We start from the raw sequence: 19154 nt of genomic DNA, 5'->3' as shown, positions 1-19154 counted from the left end.
TGAGCAATCTCCCCCCATTTCTTTAATTTTGAGTCCCCCCAAATAGGGGTTGTCTATAGGGGTGCGTGTTATACACAGGAAAATATGGTATCTATCCAGTTTTTCGCATGGCCAGCAAGGAAAGCCAAAAATTGTAGACACCTGTTTCAGTGCATTCAATTCTTAGTGTGCTTTAATTTTCCTCCTTATCAGACCTTCTCATTCAAATCCCTTCAGCTGCTGGAAAAATGCTGGTGCTATATAGCATGTATGGTTATTAGAGTACACGGTACTTCTTAAGTTGTTTACTATTAGTCAAAATAAACATGCTGAATAAGATCCTAATTTAGAGCATGGAACCATTTTTCTGGAACTCCACAACATGGCCCAATAGGTAAAAGGGCAGTGGGGTGATTATTTGAGGTAGGAGATGATGAGCCAGAACTCCAAACAGCTGAAGAAAGAAGCAGCTACTCACATCTTTTCCTCCTTTGGATCAGTGTCTAAAATTGCAGTACCTCTCAACTTCCTTATTCTCACCTGCTATGCAAAGCCTTCTTGCCTATCTGGTTAGGGCACCTCCTTCACCCTTCCAAACACTGCACTATCCAGGAAAGCATGCCAGATTAACCCCTCCCTGACATTGGTGTGAGGCCTTAATCTCCAACAGCCCATCTTGGGGAAATGCAGTAACAGGCTGGTGGAAGAAACATTAATTCATAAATATTGTTCATCTTCTTTATAATCTTGGCTACATCCATCCCTATGACACCCCTAAATTAGATCACTTTCTCTGCTTTAATCAAATGTACTCTTTGAACTCTAAATCATGCTAATTTTACAGAAACAGTGATGATCAAGAAAGATGTGGTATAATATAACTGATAGATTAAAGAAAAACTCTGAAGACAAGAATAATCTAAGCTTATTAATCAATAATCAATTTTGTTGAGCAAATTTGAGGGTTAAGAGGGTGGTGCAAAGATAATAAGAAGAAAACACCACTGGCAATGGGAACAATTTAGATGTATACATGCCAGTTAGGCGGAGGATTTCTACCTATTCAGGCAAGAAAGTAATTAACAGTTCCTAGAAAATCATTTTATGCTACAGTTCTTGAGTTAGAAAGAATAGGCAATAACAATTTAAACTTCTATTGAACTTAAGTCAAAAGTCATTGGGAGGCTCCTCGACAAGTTCTGAAAAACCGTGTTACTTCCCCCCACCCAAATCTTAAGACTCTAGTCCCAACACAATCAGAAAAAAGTGTTACAACAGTAACACATAGCGCTACAGCGGTTCTAGAAATAGAAAAATTAGGTTTCGCATGTGTTCATGACACACTGCCTCCAAATTTAGTACTTTCCTGTTCTGGTTAAAAATGTAAAACTAGTTAACAATCTACTTTGATTTGTGTAGCTTCTCAACTCCATCACCAGAGTGAGAAACTTATTTAGTGCCACACACACAGATGCCTCCAGGAACTGGAATCCCAGACAGACTTCTATTTATACTTGAAAATATAATTACAGTGTCTCCTGTGCCATGCCTCCCAATCCCTGTTCTCAGTCACTTTTATAAATCGTATAAAAAGGATGTAGCAAAGGCCTTATTTTCCTACTCCCTCTCTTTCTAGTTGTAGCAACTTGTTTCCTGCATCTATTAAGTCTTCAAATATTCAGCACTCCATTTTAATTACTGCTCATTTGGACAGATCCTCCCTCCATAACAGCTGCCCACCTTTTCCTGTACTGGTCTCTATTCACAGCTTGAAGTCATTTGGATTAATCATTCTCTTCTCTCCTCAGAATGAGATATTGGGGCAGAACATTGGTATTCTGCGAGACATGAGATATTTGTGGGCTGCTTAAATGTTTTATTGCTAAGGAGAAAATCTAGAACCAACTATTTTGTCCTTTAATTAAGGATTTTTTGGAAGCAGTAATAGCAAAGCCTCTTCCAAGAGATTACCAGGACATCGGTCCAATTAAGATTTTACCAACTCAAGGCAGCTCACACTACAATCCCAGGCTTCAAGGATACCATCTTAACTGGCTTACGTTCCCAATGCTGATGTATCTTGGGCACATACCACACCATCATTGGCGATCTTTTTAGCTGATAGTCCCAGAGACAGCAACATATCCTCACTGTTGGCAGAACTATTGATAGAGTGGCCAAGATGGGCAGCAGGTGGTGAGGATCAAGCTTAGCCCAATTTCTTTGCTGGCAAAATAACTGAAAATGAGTTGCCAAAATAAACTATTCCTCTCCCTGCCACCACCTACACTGCTGTGGCAGACTATAGACTCTAACTGCACCCAATTGCAGTGCAGTATCACTAGTATACAAACTGTCCAGCACTAAGGAAGCCCTTTACTTACATGACAGAGCACACATCACTTGGGTCTCACATAGTTTCCACAATGGGAACTTTGGTGAGAAGATCTATGGTGAAAGGGCAGACTGCACAAAGAGAGGGCACCCTACATGAACAGCCTAGCCTCAGCACAAATGCAGGAAGAGCTCATTGCCACCATTGGCCTTCTCAGAACTCTAACTCTGCCTCAGGATTCAAAACAGAGATTATACTCTGCTGCTTCAGAAGGGTTCACAAGGAGGAAAGGTGCCATGCCTCAAAGTATAACTGCTACACACGTCCCCCACATTTTGCTCCTCATGCTTCAATACTCTCAATTATGTAGATGAAATGCTCGAGTCCATGAGCAGCATGTGCTCTGTTCCAGCCACTGCAACTGCTGGTCAAAGGTGCAGAGGCCCACCTGCCTTATAGGATCAATGCCTGGGCACAGCTACTTTGAGCACAGATCTTTGTTCTCGTCCATTTATTTATCCATACCCAGTTTTTCCTAGACTCTATGCACGTAAGAGTCCCACTTCCCAAGGAAGGGCTAACTATTGTTTCAGACAATACCCTTCCTCCACACAACACGGCAAGGGCACCAGAAGGGCATTGAGATGGGAGAACCATCACTTGCTCATGAACACTTTGACTCAATCAGTCCAGTGACTGTGTTGCAGCTGGTAATCATTACTCATCAGTGTCCCTATGGCACTTCAGAGGCAGCACTCCAGGGAAGGATGTTCAATATTATACAAACCCCAGACAGCTTGCTTGGGAGGAAGCATATATTGGACCCAGGCTGCCCTAGGGCATGGGCTCAAGGTTCTGCCATACTCATCTGAAAAAAAGGATCCAAGAGAAAAGAAGCCCCTAGGCAAACATACTGGTATGCTCAATGCATGATGTACAACCCTAACTGCTTGTTAGGGTATGGCCCCCTACCCTGTAAAAAATAAAGAAAACTTTCTCCCACACCCAATAAGATTTTATTCTTCCCACCTTGCCTTTTTCTTTCAAAGAAAAAGTATTAGCCAAAGGCTAAGCTCAGCTCTTATTATGACTACCAATTTCTACTAAGCAGAGGTTGGATGGCCATCTGCCATGGATGCTATGTTGAGATTCCTGCATTGCAGGGGGTGGGACTAGATGACCCTTGGAGTCCCTTCCAACCCTACAATTCTATGATTCTATACTAGCAGAAAATTACCTTTATAGGCGTATTTTATATACTTTGATGTCAATAATGCCCTTCTTTCTCTGTTACCACAAACTGCTTACTATAGAAGCAGCTTACCTCCTACAGCACTGCAAATTATAAACTGTATTTCATGCAGAGAACATGTTTGGATTAACGTATATAAATATAATAAATATATGTCTAAAATAGAAGCTGCCATCCACACCCCACATCTGGCTTAAGCACTTCACAATGGAGTGTTGGTTCTCCACTCCCCCTGCATTAGTAATTTTAACTCACGGTTGCTACCCAACTTTTTCTTCTTGTTTTTTGATGCTGCAAAGCACAGTCAAGCTTTCTGCACTATGTATGTCAGAGTTCCCTGCTGAAACCAATGCTGGCTTGGGAGAGTTTCTGCCCCCATTCTCAGGATGACACAGTCCCCAAACCCACCCTTGAAAACATGGAAGCAAGCCATGAGACTATTATAAGGTATAAATAACCCCTGAAGCTGATGAGTGAAGCTTTGGTAGAAGCAACATTTGCAAGTTTAGCTCTTAATAAAACTCATTTCCTGGCCTCAGGATGATGCAAGTATATGGGAAAGGGAGCTGAGATGTCTGAATGGCTTGGCTGTTCTCAGCCATTTTCATCTTTGTCCTCCTTCAAAATGATCTGTGCCATCTGACATGGACCAGCACAGCCACTCCTGTTTGCACATGGACTTAGTAGTGAATCAAGGCAGCAAATGCACCATCTTAACATCAACCACACCTCACAACTCATTCCAGGCAATGAACTTTTTATTCACTTGCCATTTTTCATTTTGCTTTCCAGTATCTCTATTTGAGTCTTGGAACTTCTGGACACTGCAAGAATGGCTCCTGCATATGAATCCACATTCACTGTTTTTCTTGTTGCCAGAGACAATGTGGAATGGCCACTTGTGGTTTCTCAGGATCCTTGAGGAGAGTATGCAATAGCTGTGATTGAAGTTAACCCGTGAGATGCCAATTTGTGTCATTGTGGAGAGGTACTGGGTGGCCTCAAAGATTTCTACTGGAGGAAGAGATCATATGCTTGCCACCAACTGCAACCTCAAAATCATTAGCAATATGTTTATCATCCATTCTTTGACACATCTCTGGAGAGGAGGTTAAGGGAAGAGATTATTGATTCCTTAAAGATTTAAACGAGAAAAGGTATGAAGCTGAGGGAATTTGTGGTTTCTTAGAATAAGGGTTCTCAGTTTGTGCAGGATGTTTAGACAGTCGCTTCTTGGAGATAACTGATTCAGAAAAGGAACAAGGTTCTATAACCAGATATACAGTATGGTAATCAAAAGTATGTTTTGGCATGACATCAAAACTGGACTCTATTGCTGCTTAATGCAATGAAAACAACGTCAATGACACCACTTTTCAGAAAGTTTTCTCATCCTATCCCTGCTAAGGCATCACAGACTTAGAGAATAAAAAACTAATTCTTCTGCATCCTAACAAATAAAAAGGAACTGCAGCCCATTTTTAGATGAGGAGTTATCAGCCACAGTGAAGAAGTATTCAGTGCATCTTTTGCCTTAACAATTGCAGAAAAGGCATGAGCACTGGAACTGACCCAATCTGGAACTGGCTGTGTAGAAAGCTTGGCATGTCTCAGGAGCATAAAGATATTTCTTCACTGCATCCTCCCTCCCTCCACCTGCACACCCACACCAGGGCAGGTCTTGCCTCTGTCAGGGACTTTGTCTCCTGAGAAAAACTTTCTTAGCATGCAGGGTTTAAAGCAGCTGCTGGCACCATCAGCTGTTGTTAATAGAACTGCTGTGCCAATCTCTGGGGCCCGCCCCTAAGAGACAAGGTGCAAGTACACACACCCTTCCACACAAAACAACCTCCTATACTTTTAAAAGGATGCATATGATCCTCTCATTCATTTCCCACACATAGCTACACAAAGCCTGCAACACATATTCAACATATATACACACAGTGAAAAGAATATATGGTCACATGTGCTATTCTCAGCAATCCTGCAACAGTGTTCTAAGCCAAACAGATTTATGAGAATAGTTTGGTTTCAAGCTCAAGAATGGCATTTAGATAGAGTAGGGCTTTGCAGCACTTACCAATTCTGGCAAGAGAAGATAGGTGGCATGGCAGAAATGAAGGACAGAGGTGATATCTTCTATGGAAAGAGTGAGGGAAGCAATCAAGGGTAACATCAGGGCCCAATCCTGTCAGCCTGTCTTTCCCACATCCCATCTCAGAGCCAATTGACACCAACTGCCACCCGATCCAGCCCCTGCTTTTGTTTTGTTTCATGAGCGTGCAGCTGTTAGTTGCTTTGAGGACTTGTGACAAAAAGCAGGCTATAATCTACTACATATCTCTCTATGTATAACACAGCACTAAGGAGATTGACCCATCAGTGCAAGCAGTTCTGCTTACCCAATGGAATGATCTCCCATCTCCTTCCCCCGCATGCTGATGTGGGAGTTATCCTGCCCACCCCACCCCACCCCACAGCAGCCAATTTGGTGGAACACACGGTGGGAGGGGAGGGGATATGCCCCATTGCACTACAATAAGTCCTTGTGTGGGTTTGTGTTACTTGGACCAGTTAGCTGAATCTGTCCCTCAGTGGCAAAGCAAGTGATGTTTTAGCAAAGCTTGACATTTCACCAGTCCAATTCAGATATCATTGTCAAGCCATGGTTCAGAAACTTTGGCAGGGGGCATTCCTCCTCCCTTTTGTAGCTTGCTGTGAAATCCAGCCTTGACAAGCTACGGTTACTGCAAACCAGGAACTGCATCCAAACCTTTTGGAGTCATAGTTTGGAAGCGATTCCTGGGTGGAAGCAACTACAGTTCATCCAACTGAGATGCAATGACAAAACTAAAGTTTGAGAGAAGCAGGGAAAGGAAGATGCTATATCTTGTAGGTAGTCAGACACCAAAATACACTTTGGTCACTATGCCTTAACCAAACCATAACAGCTGGAAATGAATACAGTCAATTACTAGTGATATATAAGATATGGAAGTCATGAAAGTCCAATGTGTTTCTTTTGAGTGCACTAATAAGATTTAGGTTAAGAGCTGGTGGACAACTGTACAGGAAATCAAGAGGGAGTTTGTCTTCTTGCAGAAGGACCAGCATAAATTTAATGATTATGGTGCCAAGGGGTAGTGATTTTTCTGAATTAATATGGAGTCAAGGGGGGGTGCATATATGGCACAACTACAAAGCTACAGTTTCCAGGGTTCTGGTAGTGGTGGTAATTTTTTACTGTAACTATTTCATCAGTTAAAACAATTCATTAAAAAAAACCAAAGACTTCAATTTACAATAATTGTAGAGCTGCCCAAAAACACTTACTCTCTCAAGAGGCTCACAAAAATTAAAAGAATAAAATACAGTATTAAATATGCGATACAAAATAATAAAAGGATTTCAAGTGCATGTCCAACACCACCTACATTAGAGGGACACCAAGTTAGAGTTATGATTTCTAGTTTGCTAATTCTCCACTTCCTGGTGCCCCTGTAGCCTAGAATGTTTACACAAGTGGTGTATTTAATTTGTGTTGCATCCTTGTTTGTTTATGCAAGCCTCAGCTGTAGGCAGCTTCATGGCCTGACTCACTTTGCAATTTTATAAATACCATTTTTGCAGTTTCTGAATAGGCAATGTACATTATTAACAGCTGAGGTCAAGAACAACATTCTCCTAATTGCAACTCAACTGTCTCAGGTAAAAGAGAAAAAAATGAAGACTACCCTCTTCCAGAAAGAAGGAATTTTCCCACTATTCTTTAGTTTGCATAGGTATTTCATTCACAGACCACAGCACCAGCCTATTAAAGATATGCAAGATAGTTTTCTTTTACATCTCAGTTCTTCCAGCCAGCTGGATGTCTGGATAGTTCCAGTACAGTGAAGTCTGATTATTGACCAATAAAGCTATAACAATTATTGGTTGTTTGCCTCCAGAGTTCTTTAATCTGCCCATGTAATTATCAGGCTTCACAGCTTCAGGTTCTCAAAACCCCTCTTCCATTGAGCTGAGATGCTTAGGATCAGGAGGGTCCATTTTTATTTTGCCACTTTCAAAATGGTTTTAGAAGAAAATCATTTTTACAACATACCCCAACACTTCACTGCTTGTACATCAGTCACAATGTAGGGCACACATGTATTTTGTTCTATCCTTTTGCCTAATGTGTGGCTCGTACCAATGACCCTGAGACTGATGTTTAAATTAGACACACCCCATTCCGTATGCTAGTAGGGCAAACACAGAGAACACTTGCGACTGCTGCTGTTATATCTACTTTAGCCCCCAAACAAAAGCCTTCATCAGACAGCTGATTTTGAAAAGCAAATACATCTTTTTAAAGCTGTGAACATCTTTATAGAGCTCAAAAAGTTGCACATATCCTTAGTCACAAATTAGTCTGAATATTCTGGGGACCACAACCAAGCCCAGAGATAAAGAGTTAAAATCATAGCTTACTAGTTAAGCCCAAGCTTTGATGAAGAAGATGCCATATGAAATCTCTGGCATCTCTACAAAAAGGATGCCAGAATCCAGGGCTGTAGGTGTTAAATTCTACCAGTTTGGGGTGGGTGGAGGAAATAATCATGTCTTTATATTAAAACAGGGATGGGGAACTTGCAGCCTTGATGGACTCTCGATCCCGTAAGCCCCAGCAAGCTGATGGGAGTCCAACAATATCTGGAGGGCCATAGGTCCCACACCCCCATATTAAATAAGCTCACCCTCTAGTATTAGAATAGCATAATAGTTAACATACTTAATAAACAAATCAACTGTATCCTGAATACAGCCACAGATTTAGCCATCCTGTGGATGCTGTACGAAAAATGGATTTGTAGGGTTGTTTGTTTTTTCTAGGCTGTTTTCCATTGTTTGTTAGCTTAATAACCATGTTACTAGAAATGGTGACCTCAGAAATGCAGGGAGAAAGTACTGTAAACATCCCATCTTCAAAACTTCAGTTTATGTAATCTTGAAGTTAGAAGAACATGTTCCAGAAATCAGAATTGCAACTGAGCTCAGAGTTCCCCACACAGTCCGGAGGCAGTTAGCAAGAGAAATCACTTGCTAACATTACTACCCAGAAACCAACTGAGTAATCGAGTATTACTATAGTTATCTGTTTCTGAAACACCAAGAATGCAATTTACATACAATAAAAACTACTAAACTTTACTGCCATCTTTCCACTAGCCACAAACTGTTTGGTCATGACTGAAATGCAGGAAAACAGCAGTAACACTGTTGAGTATAATCATTTTAGAAAAGCACTATAAAAAGTTTCACAAAAGTTCTCAAGCATCCTTTTAAAAGCCTCGTCTGATAAATCCTTATAATCCTATGAAAAATTGTAGTTTTGGCTAAAACTACCAAGACAGTTGGATCCAGACTTGCTCCTGTTGACAGAAGGAACTGAGATCCAGGAGGAGGTTCCTGCGGGAGGAAGGAGAGACTCTCATGCTGTTCTGGAGGGTACCCCAACCAGTGTTTGAAATTCCCCAGGCACCAAGCAAGTTTTGCAACTGGCACAGATCCAATTTCGATGACACGGAGATCTCTGGATGTCAGACTGATGACCGTCATCTGGCTGGCACCTCCTGCTTTCTTAAGAGCTAGTAAATTGCATTTATATCCAACCTTTTTCTCCAAGGAGTACATGGTTCACCCCCCTCCTAAATTAATTCCTACAACAATCCTGTGAGGTAGGCTAAGAGGCTGTGACTGACCCAAGGTCACCTAGTGAGCTTAATGACTGTGAGTTAGGATCTGAACCCTGATCTCCCAGATCCTAGTCTGACACTATGCATTTTCCATAGCCACTGTACATTGGGTTCACATCATCATCATCAAGTTATTTACCATGACCCTAAAGTCTCATTCCTGGTCTGTCACCTCCAGTTCAGACCCCATGAAATTAAGATTTTTTTTTGCCCCCATATGAATCATTTTGCACTTATTTACATTGAACTGCACTTGCCATTTTACTGACCATTCAGTCAGTTTGGAGAGGTCCTTTTGGAGCTCTTCACATTTTTGTTTTAGCAACCCTAAACAATTTAGTATCATTAGCAAGTTTGACCATCTCAGTGCTCACTTCTAACTCTCGATCGCTTATGAGCGAGTCCTATCTATATTTGTGAATTAGCCCTGCTTAGGACAGTGGTACTTCTATGTTCCTTCTGAGTAAACATGTGTATGATTATGCAGCAAGCTGCTTACACATCTAGAGTGTCGATGCCACATTGTTTTGCAAGACCATTGTTACACATTTCATCCAATTCCAGTAATGGACACAATACCATAAATCTGCTTTCCTAGAGAACTATTGTTTACATCAGGGGTGAGGAACTGGCCCTGGCCAGAGAGCTTTATCATTATCTCCCCCATCCCTTACAGGTCAAGTCTGACAAGTAGGCAGAGCCATCCACACGTCAATCACCTGGCATCACAATTGCCTACAGGATTTTCAGAAGCCCCTTTCAAAGTGCTATCTGCACAGCACTTTTCAGACACTGTTAACAAGCTAATCAACAGTGCCTGCAAATGCCCTTTCAGCTGAGCTAGGTTTTTCCTGCCCCACAGGCATCATGCAAGTGGGCATGTTTGGCCCAAATGGCCTGATGGGCCAATGGGGAGGCACCGTTGGGCCCAAGGGGCAGAGGTACCCCACCCTTAATTTGCATGGACAGTGAAGGCATCCAGAGATAACAAATCATCTCAACTCCAACAAAAGAAAAGAAATCATCAGGTACAATACTCTGGAAGCCAAAGATACTGAAGTATTTCTGTTTGTCACTTTAACCGTAGTCTAAACTTTTATGTACCTCAGCACATCTAGGTACAAATAACAGGCTATCTGCCTGTTAACCCAAGAGCAAGCATCTTATCAGGCAACTCTTTAATTCATGTTAAATTAGTTAACCTGTATGCAGAAAGCCAAGATGTATTACACTAAGACAATTAGACAATCATTTGCCATGCCTCAGTGCAGGTCAAGAACTTCATATGATTAACCCATGAACGTTGTTAACCTTCCCACACTAGCGACATTACATTAAAAATTAATATTTGGTAAACCATACAGCAATCTGATATGTCAGTCTGATAATTTTTAAAAAGCAAACTTTTCTAGAAGTCATCCAGTAATTCAAGGTTGGGCAAAAGACAGACTATGCTCCATGGATGAACAACTGGCCAGTTTCTGGGAATCTGCCTAGGACCTACTGGTTGTTGGGATTCTGGCAAAAAGTGATGGTGCATACCAAGTATTACTTAAAACAGATTATTTATGTCTTAATTGGTCAGAGATCCCAAGTATGCACTCTTGTTTTGTCAATTTTAAATTCAACCATGGATCATAACGATGCACGTGAAAATAAGTAGACACAAGACCAGGTCAATCTACCCCTGCAGTAATCCACCCTTCAAGAATATTCAAAGGAGCCAATGGCAGTTGCAGCTGGGTACATGAAATTTACAGGGTTGACAGAAGAGCAATTTAGAATAAATTAATGAGTCCAGGTACTGTTTTATCTGTGACAAAGCAAAATAAAACATACAGTCTCAGGGATGGAAAAACAGAAACCAGCCACCATATTTCTGACATGTATTTTGGATCCCTTAGTCTTCAGTACTCACAAAGCTGGCTAAAAAAAAAATTCACCTCCACCTATGTCATTGGACACACATCTACCTTCAAATGCAGAAAAGAGGCAAGCATTATAGAAGCATGGCCTTTCCACAAATACTTCCAGAGTAGCAGCCATGTTAGCCTGTTGCAGCAAAAACAGTCTTGTGATACCTTCAAGACTAACCAATTTATTGTGTTACAGATAGGTAGCCGTGTTGGTCTGCCATAGTCAAAACAAAAAATTTTTTTTCTTCCAGTAGCACCTTAAAGACCAACTAAGTTAGTTCTTGGTATGAGCTTTCATGTGCATGCACACTTCTTCAGATACACAGGTATCTGAAGAAGTGTGCAATTTATTGTGGCACATGCTTTCAAAGTCAAAAGTTTCCTTTTTGCATTTTGTTTCCCTCTGGCCACTGCCTTCTCCATTTCTCCTGAACCATGTGTATGCCTGGGCTGACAATTAAATATTATGCTTCAGATATTGCCACTCTGAGATTCTTTGGAAGGAAGAACAGGATAAAAATGTAGTAAAATATATAAATATATTTGATGACGTGGACTCTGGCACACAAAAGCTTATATCATAATACATGAATTGTTATTTCTATGTATCATTGCAGTTGGTATGACAGAATAGCTTAAGACTTTCAAATACTTTGCAAGAAAAAAAGAGATCAATTCCTTGTTTAACAGATGCAACTTCAAGAGCAGTATTTCTCAGCAGTTTGTCTTGACAGACTAGAACATTAAGGACAGGGGCCTCAGTAAGTAGACAGCTTCCCACAGGTTTATAATACTTGAATATCCTATATCTCATTCTGTTTGGCTACCTCTTTTTTTTTTTTTAATCTACATTTTAGCAAAGTCACATGCCCTTTACAAGACATCTAAAGTTAAGGCCAACACATGCACACAAACAAACCATTCCTCACCTCCCAGGCAGATCAATTTAAAGACAAATGCAAGATCATACATATATTCCGTGTTGTGAAGTAACAATAACATAGTTCAATTATCTATATGGATTACAATCCAATATGGATTCACATACACATTTAAATGGAAGGAAAATCTACCTTATAATACTTTTTAAAGCACTATGCAAATACAGAGTGGGTCAATGCATAGGTAATCTACCTAAAGTGATATTTACAGTGCAGTCCTGTACAGTTCTGCTCAAAAGTAAGAACCACTAAACATAATTGTACTCTCAGGCAACTGGGAATAGGACAATATGCACCCTAGAATACCAGTACTTCCCACAGGACATTATCAATGTGCAATGAGTGTTTGCCACTAACAATTACAAACAAGCTATGACAAAGTCAAACGATGAAGATAATTTGCATAATTTCAGCAAAACAGAAAATACGAATTTACTCACAGGTGATTGGTACATGGGTGTTGGATATATTAACTAGTTATTTAATGCTTACGTTTAATATTTGGGGGGAGCCTGATGATTTTTTGGGTAGTATAGAGCCATAAAATTGGTTATCATTTCAATTAGCACTTATTTTGATATTTTTGTTTCCTACTCTTTCTCTGAAGAATTCAGAACAGTATTAGAAACTCAGATATATAATGAAATCGCCAAATGGAATAATGTAGGTTATGGTCAACACAATGGAATGTGTAGGCACCATCCCCCCCCCATGAAGTTGTTGTTCTTGTTCATTTCATTTCTATACCACTTTATAGAACCAATCTCAAAGCTGCTTACAATACATTAAAACATCAAGTAAAACAATCCAGAATAAAACAAATTCAAGCTTCAAGGAAAATATTTCAGATCCTTCTCTAGGTGACATTTTGCTTTCCCCAGTCAGCAACATGGCATCCAGAGATCTCCGTGCGGTCGCAGTTGGATCTGTGCCAGTAGCAAAACGTGACTAGCTAATTTCTGTTACAGATAGGTAGCCGTGTTGGTCTGCCATAGTCAAAACAAAAAAATTTTTTTCCTTCCAGTAGCACCTTAAAGACCAACTAAGTTAGTTCTTGGTATGAGCTCATGCACACGAAAGCTCATACCAAGAACTAACTTAGTTGGTCTTTAAGGTGCTACTGGAAGGAAATTTTTTTTTTGTTTTAGCTAATTTCTGGCAGTAGTTCAGAACAACACTGTGGCCTAACAATCCTCTGAGACAGGTAGGGAAAATAAGAATAGGAAGCATGAAGTATGAACTCCCAAGATTCAGCTCCATCATTTCGGCCTATGGTCATCAGCAAAAAAGATTCAAAAGCTGGGATCCAAAAACCACAAATAGGATGATTCAAGGAGAATTTGTACTCAGTGTTTCGATCAGCAACTTGCTAACCACACTAACTTGTATCTCTTATTTCAGTACAAGCGTCATCAACATGAACACAAGAACTTTTTTGTTGTTGTTGTTAATGGTGTTTTACAGAACAAAGAGACAAGTTTCTGCCTCAAGGAGCTTAAACTGAAAAACCTAATTTTAGGCATGTTCAAGAACTTGCAAAACACCCAGAGGAATTTCTGCCTTTTACCTCTGTACAAAAAAATGAACATGGTTCTCACAATTTGCTTTAGAATATGAAGTAACAGTTGATAAACATGGCCTGCTTTTTCAAAGGGTTGAAGGCCAGAATTCCACTAGGGGCATGAAAGCCCCTGAGCAGGCTTAACGTAAGGATTTGCAATTGTATCGTAAGTGTTTTAAAGGTATGTTGAGACCTGTGCTGTTCTGTAAAATGCCCGTTACACTAGTTACAGTATATAAATACTAGTAATAAATGCTAATAAATTACAACCAAAGAGATAGTGATGTGCAAAGACATGAGACTTTAGTCTTCACTTGGAATGTTATTACAACCAGGTTTAGGGGGAATAAATCAACACAATGAGATTTCAGAAGTAGGCAGCTAAGCAAGAACACAGTAATCTGGATAGCCCATGAATATATACTGACCTTCAAATAGCAAACGGGAAGATAAATACTATTTATCTGATTCTATAGATTGATCCTATAGCCCTATGAATAATTGAAAATAATGTATGCAAGTACAGTGGTACCTCGGTTTAAGAACGGTTTCAGTTTAAGAACGGAGTTCCGCGACAGATTAAGTTCATAAACCGAGGTACCACTGTATACTGATTTTTTGTTGCTACATTTATATTGCACGTTTCTTGCAAACAGCCCAAGGTGGCATAAATGGTTCTCCTCTTCATTTCATGCGCAAAACAACCCTGTGAGGTCTATTAGGTTGCAAGATAGTGACTGGCCCAAAGCCACCTAGAATGCTCCATGGGTGGGGATCAGAATCCTGGCCTCCCAGGTTCTAGTCAAATACTCTAACCATTACACCGGTTTTCTGGAAATCTTTCTGTTTGCACTGGGAAATTTTCTGATGCCATAGAAAGTGATCTAGTTTAGTATGTTTATTTTTCTTCCACTTAGTAAACAAAGATAAAAGCACTCCAAAAAAAATTTTGTCCTACAAAGCACACTTGAAGTGGCTTAAATGATATATTATGTAGACATTTCTTTTGGAATACTTGTACAATTTAATGACAGTAGCATGTATTCACCTTACATTTTCTAAATTTAAGGCAAAAGGGTATTGAAAATGGTCAACATGGTGTTTTGATTCCCTTGCACCTGCCACTTACAAATGCATGTATTCTCTTTCACACTTGATAGGGATAATCTTCTGAAAAACATTAACTACAACTTTTAAACTGCCGAGCTTGCCTAATATTGTATTTGTAACTGGAATCCATTCATTGTTACTAATGAACTTATGAAGCAATTAAATTTCCACGGAAAAGTGAACCACTGGAAAAAGTTCACTGTTTTTGAAGATGTCCACCTGACATCACTAGTTTAGCACATGATTGCTGCATTCTAACTAAAAAGTTTCATTTTCAGAACATAATGTTTCACATTTTCTACTTTCTTCTTCCATAGCTTTCTTCAAGGAAAAAACAGAACCCTATATGTTCCTTTGATAAGATGTCTAAAACGTTTAATTATTACTAAAACCAAAAAGGCCTCTCATACAAAATGCCTGTATCAAAGATTACCATGCATAGCAAAAACTACAACAAAAACCTTTAACATCAATTTCTTAACATAGAAATCTGAGCACTGCCAGCTAAGATACTGTTTTTGATTCAAGCACTTTTTAAGGCTATTCATGGCTCTAGCCAACTTGCTAAAATAAAGTATTTATTGACTTTTGTACTGCCTTTCAAAATATTTACAGCTGGATCTGAAATATACTAGATGTTTCTCAACAGAGCTTACTGTCATTCATTCAGTATGACATTATTCTTTTAATCAAAAGGGAGAATCTAAATGGCTTCAGAAAGCCATTTCACTTCAAGATCTCTGTCCTACTTCCAAACTGCACACCCCTTCCCCCATATTTTACAATTGTGATAACTGGTGCCACAGAAATTTAATGACTCACTGGGTCATCTTGAAAATTAGTTCCCATGAGTAGCATTTGGTTGTAAACAAGGGAAGGCATGAGTGGTCATTTACAGCTCTACTGAGGAGCCAGACTCCTTCCTTCAGCAACTGTCACCTGGCAGCAGCCATTATATCCAGTTGCAGTAATGGAGGAAAGAGGAGAGGTAGGGCTGCGCCACCAATGCACCAAGATTTTGCCGCTTCTTACCTTAAGCTTTTTCACCCCAACTTGCCAGTAGAGAAAAACAAAGAATCTGTAGCCAAGTTTGCTTATTGCCTCCTCCATCCCTATCCATTTTACTTCTGTGTTGTGTCTGTTTAAAGTATAAGCATGAGAGTAGGGGCTTTCTTCTTTTTTCCTCTTCAATAAAGTGATCTAAAAGCCACCCTTGAACTCTTTTTTGGCTGAAGCGAACAAACAAATATTACACCAAATATGAATCTTAATACATTATAGACCAGACTGTTGAGGAAAGATGAACTAATGTTTTAATTATGTATTAGGGCACTGAATCTCAGACAGAAAAGTCATAGAAACGATAAAGTTCAAGCAATTAAGATGTGGTAATAACTTCGTCAGGCTATGAAATGAAACCACAAAGCTTCATTTGCCAATATTAATTAGCACACCACTTAATTTGTATATAGTCAGAAGGTCTCTGTTTTCTCCTTTTGAAATGAAAGGCTTGCCTCAATATATGGCACAGGTGCATGTGTACAAGATTTGGGCTTTAGTTGATCTAAGGGGATACTTAAAAATAGGTCTGTAGGGCTAGTTACTGCAAACTGATCCTCAACTAGAGTGTTTGATTTTTCACTGGCAATTCAACCCATCGTGTTACTACTGAGTAGGAAACTGGCATTTCAATATAATACAGCAGGTACCAGATATTATTATCATTATCAGCATCTACATGCCTATGTTCATTAACATGGTATTCTATGATTTAGTCAGGCACCCAACTCACAGATGAAAATGCAAACTTTCCAAACTATCCAAATAAACTTAACTGTGATTACATATTATTTAATATCAAGTGAATGGCTAAAAAAACTTTATCCCTTCTCTTTCAGGCTTCCCACAGGCATCTGGCTGGCCACTGTGAGAACAAGGTGCTGGACTAGTTAGGCCAGTGGCCTGATCCAGCACGCTCTTCTTAAGAGCTGTTTCTATTACACTATCTCATATCAGCACCTACACTTACATTAAACACACAAGAATCTTCACTACTTTGAAAACATTTTCCAACCAAAACTCACTACCAACCAGGACACTGGGGTAACTCCTCACTTTCTACATCAAAATTCCCAGTTTTCCTAGCTAAAACCAAGCCTTGCAAACTACATGCACCTCAAAAGGGTGTTGACACAACGATGACAAAATAATTTTCTCCTCCCAAAATCTCACGAGGCAGTGAATGAAAATGAACACATCCAGAATTCATTTGTCCTGTAAACCGAGAGCTGGAAGGGCTCCTATAGACCAGGTTTGTTTAAGGGTAAATACATTCACCTTACAGCACAAGCGTTCCTGGAATACCAAAATGATCAATGCTGCTTTAGCTAACAGCGCTTCTTAAAAGAAAAAAAGTAAATGAACAGAACAAGAAGTCCATCCTTCTTATTTTATTGCTCTTCCTTGAAGAGCATGGCAGACAACTTTTTAAAGGTACCCAGCAGTCCACCCACACATACTTCCAGAGACACCTTTTTGTGCTTCCTGTCAAGAGGGCAGGTTACATTAAAGACTTCCAAGGCAAAAAGAAGAAGGAAAAAAGGTCTTGCTGCCGCCTCCCCGCTTCCATTTGCTTTTATCTTATTCAAAGTGAAGACCCACAGCACCTAAGAGAGACCTGTGTAACCTGCCCTATACGCCTGATCCCGGCAAGGACACCTCCATTGCTCTCCAAACCACGCAAAGTTACCTCCCTCCCACCAACCCACCTACCCAAAAAAGCTACAAGGGGTGGGGGACCCTTTAACGGATTTCTCCCCCCCTTCTTTTTTTAAAGGAAGCGAGGGAAACGTGTTTGTTGACAGCTCCCGCGGGGCGGAGGCGGTTACGCCAGTCAGGCAGCCTCTCGGCGAGGGTGAGCCCAGCCAGAGAGGGCCGGGCGCCCCTTCATGCCACCCGGCTAGCCCCGAACGCCCCTCCTCAGGCCGCGCCGCCTCCCTCAGCGCGGCGCCGGCAGTCCCTTCCGAGCGGCGGCGCCCTCCCCTTCCCGTCCCTTTACCTTGCGGACCCCCTTGTAAATGTAGAAGTAGAGCTCCCGGCCCACATTGAAGCAGAGCCGGTCGCCGTTGCCGCTCTGGTCGTTGACGTTGACGAAGGAGACGCGGACGGGGTTGGAGCCCTGCGAGTTGAAGGGCACCCTGTTGGGCCGGCTGTACTCCGAGTGGCTCAGCAGCTTGTACAGCCCCTCGCGGGTGGTAAACTGGGTCTTAATCTCGTTCATCTCCTTCCCTCCTCCCTCCGCCGCCATCTTGGAAAGGAGCATTCATCCTGCCCCAGTGCCCGGATGTTGAGGCCAGCGCGCAGGCGCCGCCGCCGCCGCCGAGAAAGGGGGAAAGCTCGCTTCCCCTGCCCGAAAGCAAAAGGGAAGGGAAGCCCGTGGAACGTTCACGCCGCGATGTGGGCGGGGCCTCGGCCTTTCCCTCCCCACCCCTTGTTTACCGCGGCGCTGCGCGTGCGCCTGCTGCGCCCCTTTGGGGGTGCGATGGGGAGGGGCGAGGCAAAGCTTTCAGGTGGTAGGAAGGGCGGGAGAAGAGGGAGGAGCCTCCGGAGCGGAAGGGGGCGGAGAATGAGAGATGAGGAAGAAGCGAGGAGGGCAAAGGCTGGCTGGAGGCGTGCAAGGAGATAGGAAAGGGGCGGGGCGGCTGCTGTTAATTAAAGGGCAGGTGCCCTGCTGTTGTGTTTTTTAAAAATTGTTCATATGGCTTTCGTAGATTTTATATATGGATATAGTTTTAATGATATCACTGTCTATTTTTAAAAAAATGATTTCCCCCCATCTTTTGAGGGGGTTCTTGTTTTCTCTCTCTCTCTCTCGCCGCATAATGCTCCTACCAACCTAGCAGTTCGAAAGCACGTCAAAGTGCAAGTAGATAAATAGGTACCACTCTGGCAGGAAGGTAAACGGTGTTTCCGTGTGCTGCTGTGGTTCGCCAGAAGTGGCTTAGTCATGCTGGCCACATGACCCGGAAGCTGTACGCAGGCTCCCTTGGCCAATAAAGCGAGATGAGCGCCACAACCCCAGAGTCGGCCACGACTGGACCCTTTACCTTTACCTTTAGTCCCGTAATAATAATAACAATAATAATAATAATATAACTTTATTTATACCCCACCCTTCCCGGTTCAAAAACCAGGCTCAGGGCGGCTAACAACAAATTTAAAACACTTAATTGTAAAAGCAGCATAAAATACAGTATAAAAACATGAATAACAATAAAATTCAAAGTTCATAAATCTATTTAGGGGAAATCCATCTAATAAAC

General features: G+C 41.2%; 1 protein-coding gene across 2 annotated transcripts in view; it reads right to left on the bottom strand.

Annotated features, from left to right (window-relative positions):
- The window catches only part of WDR20 (WD repeat domain 20), a 50304-nt gene extending 32050 nt beyond the window's left edge, over positions 1-18254 (bottom strand). Inside the window, exon 1 of one of the 2 annotated variants that reach the window (XM_083614920.1) lies at positions 17891-18254. In XM_083614920.1, the coding sequence (XP_083471046.1) occupies positions 17891-18154 (264 nt within the window). In that variant the 5' untranslated portion in view covers positions 18155-18254. Of the gene's footprint in view, positions 1-5649; positions 5776-17890 lie in introns of those variants that run through there. The other variant, XM_083614921.1, reaches the window with a different exon arrangement.
- Positions 18255-19154: the final 900 nt, after the last annotated feature.

This window comes from Podarcis filfolensis (assembly GCF_964270895.1).
Source record: "Podarcis filfolensis genome assembly, chromosome: 1".
Taxonomy (NCBI): domain Eukaryota; kingdom Metazoa; phylum Chordata; class Lepidosauria; order Squamata; family Lacertidae; genus Podarcis; species Podarcis filfolensis.
Note: the sequence above shows the minus strand (reverse complement) of the source record. Positions and strands in the feature narration are given on the sequence as shown.